At 40.5% G+C, this 13,154-nt stretch overlaps 1 protein-coding gene across 1 annotated transcript in view; it reads right to left on the reverse strand.

Moving 5' to 3' along the window:
• Positions 1-1,290: 1,290 nt before the first annotated feature.
• The window catches only part of itga9 (integrin, alpha 9), a 48,213-nt gene continuing 36,349 nt past the window's right edge, over positions 1,291-13,154 (reverse strand). The window contains exons 19-28 of the mRNA XM_088421757.1: positions 8,758-8,844; positions 8,584-8,663; positions 7,871-7,954; positions 7,365-7,473; positions 7,176-7,283; positions 5,792-5,917; positions 5,573-5,692; positions 5,388-5,483; positions 3,280-3,399; positions 1,291-2,260 (exon numbers count right to left, since the gene is read on the reverse strand). Coding sequence (XP_088277883.1) covers positions 2,162-2,260; positions 3,280-3,399; positions 5,388-5,483; positions 5,573-5,692; positions 5,792-5,917; positions 7,176-7,283; positions 7,365-7,473; positions 7,871-7,954; positions 8,584-8,663; positions 8,758-8,844 — 1,029 coding nt within the window. The 3' untranslated portion in view covers positions 1,291-2,161. The remainder of the gene's footprint in view (positions 2,261-3,279; positions 3,400-5,387; positions 5,484-5,572; positions 5,693-5,791; positions 5,918-7,175; positions 7,284-7,364; positions 7,474-7,870; positions 7,955-8,583; positions 8,664-8,757; positions 8,845-13,154) is intronic.

The raw sequence follows: 13,154 nt of genomic DNA on the forward strand, positions 1-13,154 counted from the left end.
TATACATTGATCTTTGGCATTGCACTTTTCATTTCCCTAAATCATATCACCCCAACACACTAAATGAGGTGATTTAAAAGGGGAGGAGTTAACACGTTGGAGAGGAGTGAGGGGTGAAAAACATTCTTCTCATGTCTTCTTTACTCTTTGTAAGACAAGTTTGACGTTTAGGATGTCATTGGAGATCTTCAAATGTTTCAAATACTTAAAATGTCACATTTTGTGAGACATTGTGCGCACATTTTTCTCTCACAATCCATGTCACATAGCTGCAAAAGTGGAACCAAAACAGTGAGACAACAATGTTATTAAGTTAACGCTTTTCTCATGTTAAACTTCTATAAGTTAATTTATCTGTCAAGATTTAGTGTATCCTGCTGCCACTTATTTATAGGGCATGACTCACACTACAAACCAATGAGGGGGTCCAATCCTACACATACATCTGGCTGTGGAGTGCCATGCGGCTCATGTTCCTTACTCCAGACTCCACATGATACTATAACTACAGTATATAGTAGTATACTATAACATAGTCAAACTTAATACTCACAGCTGTCATCGATTCGGGATCAGCTTACACATAACTCATAGCGTCATATCTCAGGAGATGAGTTAAACATTTACTTGAGAATTTGGACCGTGATCCATTTGGATGTACTGGGCACAACATTAGCTACGTCTGTGCAATTTAATTGCTCCACCTTTATAAAATGAACTGTGTTTATTATTTTGATTGAAATTTGCACTATATCACGCAGACAGCTGTTTGCATATATTCATTCGCCCCGCACCCAGCCGAATAAGCCAATCATAATATTGGAAACACCTCTCGGTATACCACTGGGTCGTTGGAAATACAAGGCAGGTGTTTTTAATGTAGCGGAGCAGCAAAGTCAAATTAAAGAATGGCAACAATTAATTAGAACAACCAGGGCCGGCACAGTGGAATAGTGGTTAGCACGTCTGCCTGATGGTGAAGCGGTCGTAGGCTTGATTGCGGCTCTGGCATGCTTGCATGTTCTCCCTGTGCCCATGTGACAAAAAACATGTATGGTAGGTATATTGGACACTCCAAATAGCCCTTAGTTGTGTTTGTAAGTGTGAGTGGTTGTCCGTCTCTGTGTGCCCTGTGATTGGCTGGAGTTTCAGGGCTTCCCCCTGCCCATTGATAGCTGGGATTGGCACCAGCACGCCTGCGATGGACGGATAGAAGAACGGGTATCATAAACAGACTGCGTTTCAATTTGGAGCTTCCACTGCAGCAGCTGTAATGAGAACATACCCTAATGTTGTGGCCAGTTTAATTGCTTATTAATTAATTAATTGCTTATAATTTTAGGGTCAGTCATATTCTATGTAATGACTGAATGATGTGATGAATTTGAGAACAATAAGCACATTGCACTTTGGGGAAGAAAAATACCTCAATGTGAAACCACTGAAAATGAAGGTCAGCTTTGTCGATGCCGATGTCATTAAAGATGAATGTAAAATATGTGCCTTGGCTCAATAAATGTTGGCGAACACTGGAGTAGAAAATGAAAATGCATGACCCGAAAAGTGTTTACATTTCTAATGACTTCAGCGAGCACATTCACTGCACTTGTGTGCCAACTCTGCAAACAGCAGCAGAGGCTACAGTGTTTCAAACGGTGTGTGTTGCGTTTTTGGGTCTCAAAGACAACAGCTTTCATGGAGAATCAATAAGACGACACGATTGGTGACCCCCGCTATCAGGAACGGGTCCAGTCATTTCTGGGCAGGCCATACTCTGTAGCGGAGGCATTCATGCGTTATCGGACATCAGTGCTTTTACAAAAACATACTACAGACACATTGGCCTTAACTCCTCTCCAAGACCACTTTTTGCACAAATATGGCTTAACGTGTACAAAAATAAAATTGCTATGAAACACAGCCCTGAGGTTTTTGTTGTCCACCAGTATCCACGTTCGGACTTTCGCCGCCAGCTCTGCACCGCCAGCTGGGAGTTATCACAATTCTTCGTCCGTTGGCAGGCTTTGCAAGTTCCTGGACCCCCACCCTCAAAAACATGTCAAGTCTCCAGAAAATATGGAGAATATTCTTCTTCTTCCACATAGGGAAGGCTTGATGGGCCTGGTGCCACCAGGGCTGAGAAGGATCGCTAGCACGAGTCTCAGTGGTTCTTTTCCATCCAGTCCCAGCTATCATCGCTGTCCTTCCTGTTCCGCTCGGCTTCGATGATCTCGCGATACCGCCGACGGAAGAAGCCCATCTGTTTTTGAGCGGTGGAAAAAAATACAGTTTGTAACTTTTGGCCGAAAACAGTTATTTAAATTGGAAAAACTATACAAATTACATGTATGGCAACAATTGTACATAGTGCAATAAAGTATGCAGGTCATTTTTACTTATATGATTAAATTGGGGTTCAAAAAGAGGGACAACTGTTCTGTATTTTTGTTTCTGTGGTAAAATGGAGGGAAAACAGTTTTGATGAAAGCAAATACGTTTTGTTGAATTGTCCAACTTAAAATGTTCTAAAAGTTCTGCAGCTTTGAATTTTTGAGCTCATCTAACACTTTTTTTAAACGATGTGCAATTTTGTTACATTTCTACCACACTTGAAAAAAGTTAAACAATCTCAACGTTTCAAGGCAGTTCAAGGCATTCAACTAAATATTTTGCTTACGTGAAAAGTGGCTTTGCTGCATTTTCAACAAACAAATACAGCCCTAAATGTCTCTAGTATTGTATCACAACTTAAAAATCTATGACCAAAACTGGCAAAAAACTCCACTTGTCAGGAATGAATGGAAATGTCAAAAATAGTTCTAGTGCTGCCAACTATTTTGGTGAAGAGTTCCCTAAAAAAGGTTCTCTAGTTTAATTTTCCAGCAACTTTTGTCCCGAGTGCACAACGTCCATGATTTCCAAAAACAATTTGAAATGTGGACTCATCGGACCAAAGCACACTTTTCCCCTTTGCATCCGTCCATTTTAAATGAGTTTGGGCCCAGTAAAGGTGCTGGTGTTTCTTGATGTTGTTAATCAAGGGCTTTCGCTTTTGCATGGTAGTTGTAACTTCAGGCTTGACGTTCTGACTCGTTGCCTGAGCCGGCAAATTCAAATGACTTTTTAGCAAATAACTTGCTTGCTTGATTGCGCTTACTACCATTGTAACGTTTATAATTTATATTTTTAAGCATGCTCACAGGGACTAGCAACTCCAGTGAGAAAACACACACACAATGAGAATGTCTGCGACAAAAGTACACTCATGAGTAGTTTTACCTTCCATAGAAGCACAGCTAGGAGCAAAAAGATGAGGATCCCCACCAGCAGACTGATGGCGATTATCCATCCTACCACGTAGCCTCTGGGCTCCTGACTATGCAGCGCCTCAAAGATCAGCTGTAAGGCACATGCATACACTCAATGATGCACTGATTTAAAACATTTCCAGTAAACTGTATGAATGAATCACAAACTGTTCAAATCAGAGTGCTAAAAGTAAAGCAGAAGACAAAGGAAAATCTGTACTAGGTCATGCATACAATATCAATATTACATGGTGTAGTTTAGGTCCTGGGGAGGGATAGCATGTCTAAAGGACTGGTAAATAGACTTACACATTTGCGCTTTTCTATGTTCGGCACTCAACTTTACTTTACGCTGACGCCTCATTTACTTACTGATGACGCATCATCAGGAGCAACTGTGGGTTGAGCGACTTGCTCAAGGACACTTTAACATGGTCACAATGGTGAACATGTATCTGTAAATCCTCCACTCCCTTTTTAAAATTAGCATCACCAAATATATATATAAAAAGAACTAATTGCAGCTCAGAGGTTTACTGTAGGTCTGATTCCCTCTATATGGATCACATGGATTGTACATCGTTGTTACCTAGTTGAGTGTTCTTAAATAAATTGAAATTGCAAAACTTAACTTCTGCTACTATTTGAATGTATTTCCCATTCAGCAATGCTTTGATTTTTCTTTAATTTTCTCACAATTATTTCTGCTTCCACCACAATCAAAGTAAATGCACATTTTAGTTTAAGGAATAGGCTAATTTGACATTTCTCTGTGCAATTTCCAACATGATTACTTTGATTGCTTTTGTTTATTTACACTGCATTAGCTAAATGAAAAATAGCATTCCTCCCAAACAACTCCTGTGTTTAAACTTGGCGTGCAGGCCTCAAACTCATGATTGCAAGATGTATTTATTTATTTATGCAAAAAAAAAAAAAAAAAAAAAAAGATCTCGGACACCAGCAATTCTTGTCCATTTTGCCAGGTCCTGAGGAATGCTGGGTAATTACACAACACTCACGACATCATCGAAAATGCAGCTGTCTGGCTCTGAAGTGCTGCTTAAACTTTGAAAAGCAAATGTGGCGTGAGATCACGAGAGAACTCGAAATGAATATAATCTCTCTGTTAAATAGTTTCCCACATTAACACCTTGGCCCAAGTCAAAGTGGTAGAATTCAGCAAGTGCGTGGCCAGATGACGCTCTTCAGGTCATTGCTGTTGTTGTAACCTGCAATCTGCTCATTGTGGGGATGTGAAGTTCTGTGTGAAGTTCATACATCATGGATTTATGTTGGTGTGTTTACATAAAATGAGTGATGTGAAAACCAGCTTTGCTGGTCAGCTGCAAGTAATGCAACCTGGGACCACAAATCAGATTTAGGAGTGTGAGTGTTTACTACTTGACGGTGGTTTATGGGGGGCGAGCAGGGTCGGGAAGCTTGTTGTGTGCTCACTGACGTAATCATTTGAGAGATGCTACCTAGGGGATCCTGGCACTCAATTTAATCATCGAGGCTGATCTTTTGAGCCATTCAATCAGTCAGCAACTAAAAAAGGGGGGAGCATCTGTCTTCATACTCAGCCGAAGTCACCAGTAGAAATGGCACCACATAACATGCAGGGCTCAACACGTTATCGGCAGTCGTGGTACTGCATCATTTTGTCGGCAGAAAAAAATACATCTCAGAAGCACCTTCACTTTAACTTTCTAGAAAATACAAAAAAAACAATGTGAGGGTTTTCAATTCAAAACCTCTTACCATCCGTTTCCTATAAAGCTCATTCTCATTAGTGCCATCATGGGTGAACTAGAGTCTAACCCAGCTGAGAATTCCCTGGACTGGTCGTTAGTCCAAAAGACAATTTCCTCAAAACATTGCCCATAACATGAAACGATGTTTACCTTTAGTGAGGTTTTAAGGTATGCATCCTTTGAAAGCTCCGAAGCCACAAACCTCACTGAGAACACTTTTCATTGAAGTTTAAACAAACACATTTTCACAGCAAATTCTTTTTTAGGCTATATAGAGAAAATTAGTAAAAATGAAGAAAGGTTCTTTTTTTTCCGTACTTACAGATATGTCTTCAGGCAGGCCTTTGGGCACCTCCACCGTCCTATCATTTACTTGCACATGGCCTCGTGTCACAAACTGAATCACAGAAGAAGTATCCTGCAGAAAATACAGGATTGCATTTAGTTTCTGGTAAAGGTCACAACGACTTTCACGCGACTGGTTCGTGGTGGCCAAGCAGCTCTTACCGTCTTCAGAATTTCAGTGTTCAGTAAAAGCTTTATATCTATTGTCAAAGCTTCTTCTTTCAGCTGCGGCCCCAGACTACAAGAGATGGTCATACACGCTCTTCCTGGCCGGTCACAGTCCTGATACAGATAGAAGACGAAACGTGTTGAAAAAAAAACAAAAAACAAAAAAAGAGAAAAAACAAGCTGTCTGCAAATGGGAGCACAGTGCATGTTCACCAAGACTTTGCGGCCGGATTTGGTGAAAAAGGCAAATATCGTGTGGAAAATGCTTTCTCGGTCCTGGGGGATGGTGCAAGGTGTTGGGTTCCTATGTGGGGTGCAGTTTCCTCGGTTGTCAGCCACCTGAAAAAAAAAATCCTTATTAAGCATAAGAACATCAAAATGATTCCATTTTAAATTCAATGACAGTTGCAAAAAAAATGTCCTACAGAGGTTTCTATGATCTAAAATGATCTGATTTAATTCAATGGGGAAGGTAAGGGTAGGTTTTCCCAAACAAGAAGCTGCAACCCTCCTAAACTAGATTTCTCATATGGAGTGATTTAGAGGCTGCTGGTTTACTGCTCAAACCCCGCCCCCCCAAGGGAAATCATCCTTTCCCCTCTCTTGAGTCTGACCTGTAGCTCTGTAGGTGAACAACTCCCACTGTCAGGGGGCATACATCTGAAATTCAACCACTAGTCAAGAAAACATGAGGTGACCTAATAATGAAGAGGCTTTACACAATCAAAATCCCAACCACAACCAAAGCAAAAAATAGCGGATGGTTATATAGAAAAACAGAGCTTATGAATGAGTCATTTTTTTTTCAAACTTTCATGCGCTCTACTGCCACCCAGCAAGCCAGACCGCCCACTTTACTCCATCACTTTCTCATGTGGTGCCTTCATTCTGCCATCGCAGCCAGTGATGAGTCATCAGCCTTAAACCTGCTGGATTCTTCCCGTATTTACACGTCAAATAAGCAAGATTTAGGGATTGGCGTGGAAAACACGAATCATATGGGGCCGGAGCCAAGAAAGCGGATGTCATAATCAAAACAAACAAATGAATGTATAAAAAAACTTAGATACATTGCCGTACGACACGTCTAAAAGTGCCTGGTGTCCTTTAGGCGACAATTTCGAGGCGTTTTGTTATGCGGTCCCAGGCTAGGGACGGTATGGCGCAGTAGCCAGCACCACAGGTGTCCCTTTTCCATTTCGTGCATGCTGTCTGATCCCTTAAAAGTGATTCCAGATGGACTCGAGGAGGGTGGGTTATAGTCAATCCCGTCCGCCCATTCATAGTAAATACAATTAACGGCTTGAGCTCCCCCATGATCTACCTCAATGAAAGGGCCAACGTAAGGGTTAAGAAAATATTCAAACCAACTGGGAATATTGTGTTCCTTTATCTAAATGCAAAATGTTGTGAAACAAAATGATTGGCTAGCCTCAGTAGCAACATAAACAGTTGAACCTTTTCGCCTCACACATAGCTGTGGCGCAAAAAGTCAGACAATGAGTGGGATAAATGAGCTCAAGCTATGGCCGCCTGCAGGTGAATAAACAAACAATTGATGGTTTGGTCTGGAAATGTAATCACTGTTGCCATCCACCTGCGTCTCGACAATGTGGAACATATCAGCTCCGTTGCCAGCCAGCCGGTTGGGTATCCTGATGTCCACGGTGGAGCCCGGCAGTCGGCTGGGACCGTTATTTATCACCTGGAACACATTAAGGAGACATGAATACACATGGGACTCCAAAGAAATTCAGACGGTGACTGTGGACTGTGGTGGTGTTACCTGGAAAGTCACATTGAGAGGCTGGAAGCTGCACTCCATGTCTTCAAGCTGCACGAAACGCGACGCGTCGATGGAGTTTCCATACACAAAGGAGCTGGGTGTCACCACGCTGCAGAAGAACACAGGTGGGGTCATGGTTTTTTAACAAGTGTGTGATTCATAGCGGTATTAGCTGACTATGAGCATCCCTGCGTACTGTAGTAATTGAGATAAGAGCCAGATGTGCACTGCTGTCTTCCTTCAGGTTACAAACAGCAGACACAGCAACCTTATCAGATGTCAAAGTTCTGCTGGACTTAGGCTGTTTTACATCTCTCTCCCTTTCACCCAGTGATAAAACATTCCAAGATAAGACCTTTCATGTTGATGTGCTCCTCCAGTATATGACAACGGTACTCCCTTATTTCCTGAGAGCCAGCAAGCAGGCACTCAAGCCACAAGGCCATTCTCCACATGGTTAGGATATTAGCATGTTTTTTTTATTTGATTTTTTTCATGGTTCTTACCCTGTAATTGTTGTGTCAGTCTCATGAATCAGCGGGATGGACAGATCCAGAAAATTGTCAGAGAGTTTGTGCTCCGGATTGGCACTAAAACAAGGAAAGAAGCTATCCAGTTAAATCATTCAAAACACATTCTTACATGTGCACAAGCTAAAACATTACAGCGTAATAAAGTGTTTGTCTTATCGATTGTGTAATTTGCTTACTTAATTTGACTCTCTGGAACAGCTTAATAGGGTACAGTATGATTACTGATTTTCAGTGTGATGCAGGCCATCAATAGAAAAAAAAAAAAACAATATTGTTAAATTGATACCGGTTGAAAGTAATAATTGCTTTCTTAGAAATGGAAATATTTGTGAAACAGCTGTTATACTGGATGATTGTTTTGACCAGCGCTTCTCAACCTTTTTTTCAATGATGTACAGTATCACCAGTGAAATATTTTTTCAGTCAAGTACCCCCGCCAAGTACTGGTATTGCTTCCTGCTCTTAATTTCAAAAGAAAGATGTACTGTTACTGTCCCCGTTCAACATACGTATATGCGGTCAAGTCGAATATGGGAATTAATTTTTTTTCATACACATTAAAAACAGCGTACAATTACATCTGCTGGTACCTGCAGAAACCCTGTTAAAATCTTACGTCCACCTTTCAGTGCCTTCACATACCCGCATTTGAGACCCATTGATTTAAATGTCTGGTAAGAACACACCTCTTTGCTTGCACCAAGAACTGCAAAGTGTCATTTTCCCCAGAGACCTGACTGGTGTCAAAAAGGACTGCAAAATGATACTAGAGAAGACAAGCAAAATAAATACAGTAGTAGAGAGCCTTTTCAAATCATTTGAAAATTGTGTGGACATCGTCGCAAATTGCCAGACGCTACCTTGGTCTGTGCTCTCATGAAAGGAAATCCCACGCTGCATCGGAGGAAGTCCAAGTCAACAAGTTCACAGGAAATGCCCTTCTCTTCCTGCAAAAAAAGATAGATCGCGTAGTAAAGGAGCCAGACGGACTGGAGACCAAGTGGGTGACATGGGAATTGTAAAAAGGAAGCCATTTCAAAGACAAGACTCTAATCATGACAGAGCAATCAGTTCTGATAAAAGGTGAATCGTCAGCGGCAGATGCTTTCGGGACAACTGCTTAGTAAACTTCCAGAAAGTAAAAATAAAAGAAACTGGTAAGATTATCTGACCGATTAATTATCTGGCAAATGCCAGTTTTTTGACGATCACAATTACTTCTTACCAACATGTGCTCTAAACATTTATAGCAGTTGTATACAAGCAAACCCATATCTCATGATATTTATTGATAAACTCATTTTGCGGATCTGTCATTCAAATTAAAGCAAATCTTAATTTTTGCAAGCAATGATTAAGCCATGCAAGAAAGTTGTACAAAGAATTGATCTGGACATCACTAATTTACACACAACCTAAAGCCTAAATTTGCTTAAATTATATAAAAAAAAAAATCCTAAAATGCATATTGCAACATAAATAAGGCATACATATGTTAAATGGGACACTCATTCAAATACTAGGGTCACAAACACTTATGAGAAGAATTAACTGTCCTTATAATTTCATTAATTGTGCCACACAGTCTGTAAACTTAAAGGAGTTTTTTTTTGTTAACAACATATATTGACCTCTGCTATTCATGGAGAAAAAGGACCTGGTGGGCCCGTGAGTACTGAAAATCTGCACATATTCGACACGAAATGGATTGGGAGAAAACAAATGCATCTTTTCCAATCATTTTTCAAAATGACTCAGCCGATTAACCAGTAATCAACATTTTTGGTGCCAAAAATCGGCATTGGACTAAAATATCCATATTGGTCAGGCCTGACTATCTACGAATATTGTGAAGGAGTCGGTGGTCTTTTTAATCCATTAATTCCATCCATTGTAAAATCAGACCTGAGAGGTGGCAAAATGAATCCACTCCATTCTCAGCCAAGCATGCTTTAATGGCCCTTGCCTCTTCACGAAGGGCAGATGACCTTTCATTCCCATTCCTATGATGTGAGGAGACCATTGTTGTTCTAAATGCGTTGCATTACTATATGCAAGGACCTCAAGTAAACCCACATAATAATGGGGACATCATGCAAATTCCACACAAGGAAGACCCGAGCTGAGATTAAAATGTCACTCCATTACTGCAGCAGGAATAATAACCGCTAGGGCTGCATGATGCCGACTGTATAAATACCTGTCTGTGTAATATACACTGATAGACCACAACAAAAAGACCTGTGCCACACCATAATGACAGCCAATACGAGAGCTTTGTGCACAAGATAGAAGCGGTAGAAGAAGAATTCATGTTTGTGACAGCATTTTCTAACGGATTGTTTAATTTTATCCAAGGTCTTCATTGTGCAAAGAATGTACAAAGCAGAGATGTCGCGCACACATACATACACTAATCTTGGCGGGTGGGTGAGTTGGCCAAGCTCCAGGCTGTGTGTTTGGAAGCTTGTCTAAACAATATGGAGCTCCACCGGCTGCACTGTATAAACATTTAGGCCCCGACCCTACGAGCAGTAAGGATTCTTTTAGCCCAAGGTTCACTGGAAGGCTTTTGGCTGAGCCTGTGTTGTGGGAGCATGGGTGAGGGTAAAGAGACACTTAAAAAGCCCTCCCGAAATATTCTGCACGGGATCAGCCTTGGATGATGTCTGAATGCACTTGGTGTTGCCAAAATTTGAGAAGCCTGTTGAGCACACTTCCAAAGATGATGCGGAAATTAGCTGCAAAAGTATACACTGGTGACATATTTGAATGATTCTAACTTTTATTCTGCTGATTCAGTAAGGTGTGGCAGGGTCTCTCTTCATCATTAACTCAACTTAAATAAGCACAGCTATTTTACTTGATGATGTGGGGGGGACCAAGTACAAACTGGCAATGGTGGAATTTCCTCTATTTCCTCTATGTTAACACCGCCCATCCCGTGGGGCTGTGCATGCAGTGCACAAGGGAAGATGGTCTATTTACTCATCATCCACCTGACAGTCCTTGAGCAAGAACAGAGCACAGACATAGAGCGTGATGTGTCTCCATTGGGAGAACGACAAGACTGTTTGTTCAGCACCGCTTCACTTTTTGTCACTTGCTTACTTTCTCAACACACATAGCGATTTAGACAAATGTTATGCTCCTTAACTGCCATTGGGCCTCTTTAGCGTCGTTTACTGTCATACCAAACTTCTAATGGAGCAAGGACATCAGGATGACAATTCACAGGTGGTGTTTTTTTTCCCCTCGTTACTTCAGCCTCAGCGTGTGTGTATATATTGTTGATTTATGTTCTTGCATTTTCAAAATTTGAGTCATGTTCCTAGTATGGAATCAAGTTATCACAATGTTTAGCTCTTTTGCCATGTTGTTATGATAAGAGGTTGTCCAGCTCTGCATCTGTGTGATTAAAATTGATTCCGAAACACACTAATATTACCCTGACGTCCATAAATGAAAAAGAAAGAAAAAAAGATGCAATCACCCTCGTCTCAGTTAATAGTTATATTTTGTTTTATATTAATACCAGACAACCAAATGAAATACATATGTATGTAGAAACCTGTTTTTTTGTTTAATCCATAAAATGTATAAGCAACATGTAAAAACAACATGAGTGACGTGAACACTGATTCTGTTATCATTATAAACCGTTATTAGTGTTTATTCAACAAAGCTTTGTCTATAAACACCCTCAGTGCTGATGATCATATAGCTCCCTAGTGTATATTTTGCATTCAAATTACCGGTAATCCCATTTGCAAGCATTGAATGAATGAAAGCATGATGCCGTTTTGAACCAATATCACCTTTCTTTTTTTTTAAGATGTATAAAGACCAAAATCAGATCGAAACTGACACTGATTCATTTGGAGATATAGGGGTAGGATACTTTAAAGTTAATTGAACTTCAACCTACATTTTTTTAGTATCAACTGTAACCTTGTTTTGTAATTTGTCTAGTCTGTTAAACATAATGTTCAAATACACAAAAAAAAAATGTCCACATGGCTGCAATTATTGAGCATAAATTTCTGGACAATTAAAACATGCACGCCCACATTTATTGAGTATTGTTTCTTCATCTGTCTCAGTAATATTTATGATTTCAAAATGACATTTTCAATCTGGTCTGCCCTCCACAGCATAGTGAGAATTTATGTAAATCTCACCGCTGACCTCATGGTTAACAATTGCCAATTAACAATTCTCATAATTTAAGTTGACACCAACTCACATAACATTCTCCTTGATAGGCTAACTGCCACTGTATGTTTACACTGTCTTTATCAAATCATATTTGTCTAAATGCATTGAGTTAATCCAGCTCAAACCTTTCAAATCTCGCTTGTCACACCTGGTGTTCTACAGGGTTCTGTTCTTAACCCCCTGGCATTTATCATTTATCAATTAATTGTCTTTCCTTTGGCAGTATCCTTTGTAAAAATAACATCAAATAACACTTTTACATTCCTGACACCCAACTCTTCAACTCCACTGGCTCCCTGCCTAATATCACATTTATCATTGGATTCTGCTCCATTGACCACCATAACGTTTCAAGCTTCAAAGCATTACGCCCCTGTCTCTGGAATTTCCCTGTAATATGGAGTGGACTATTTACTCACCTTCAAATCTCACCCTAAAACTCATCTTCTAAAGTAGCTCAAATGATCCTATCCCCTATTGATTTGATTTTAAACATTTTTCATGCTCATTTTGTACATTTTGTTTTCAACTGAATGATTATATCTTCTGAATTTGTTCTGTTATTGTTTCCTTGTGTTTCCTTGGGTCAGAAAGGCGCCTCCATCCGCCACTCCGTCCACCCATCATCATAAACGCTTATCCTCCTAAGGGTGTGCTAGAGCCTATTCCAGTTGTCTCCTGGCAGTAGGCGGCGTACACCCTGAACTGGTCGCCAGACATTCGTAGGGCACACAAAGACAAACAACCACTCATACTTGCAAATACACCGAGACAATTTAGAGTCTAAATTGTCTCGGTGTATTTGCAAGGTGTAGAACTCCAGTCCTCGAGGGCCGGCATCCTGCATGTTTTCCGGTTTTCTTTCCCCAACACACCTGATTCAAATAATTAGCTCATTAGCAAGCTCCGCAGGAGCTTCAAAATGATCCCAATCATTTGAATCAGGTGTTTTTGAGGGAAAAGGTTTGAAAACATGTAGGATACCGGCCCTCGAGGACTGGAGTTCGACACCTGTGATTTAGACTGTCTAATATACATA

The sequence above is a fragment of the Hippichthys cyanospilos genome, chromosome 8 (genome assembly GCF_059441005.1).
Source record: "Hippichthys cyanospilos isolate Australia breed blue-spotted pipefish chromosome 8, RoL_Hcya_1.0, whole genome shotgun sequence".
NCBI lineage: Eukaryota > Metazoa > Chordata > Actinopteri > Syngnathiformes > Syngnathidae > Hippichthys > Hippichthys cyanospilos.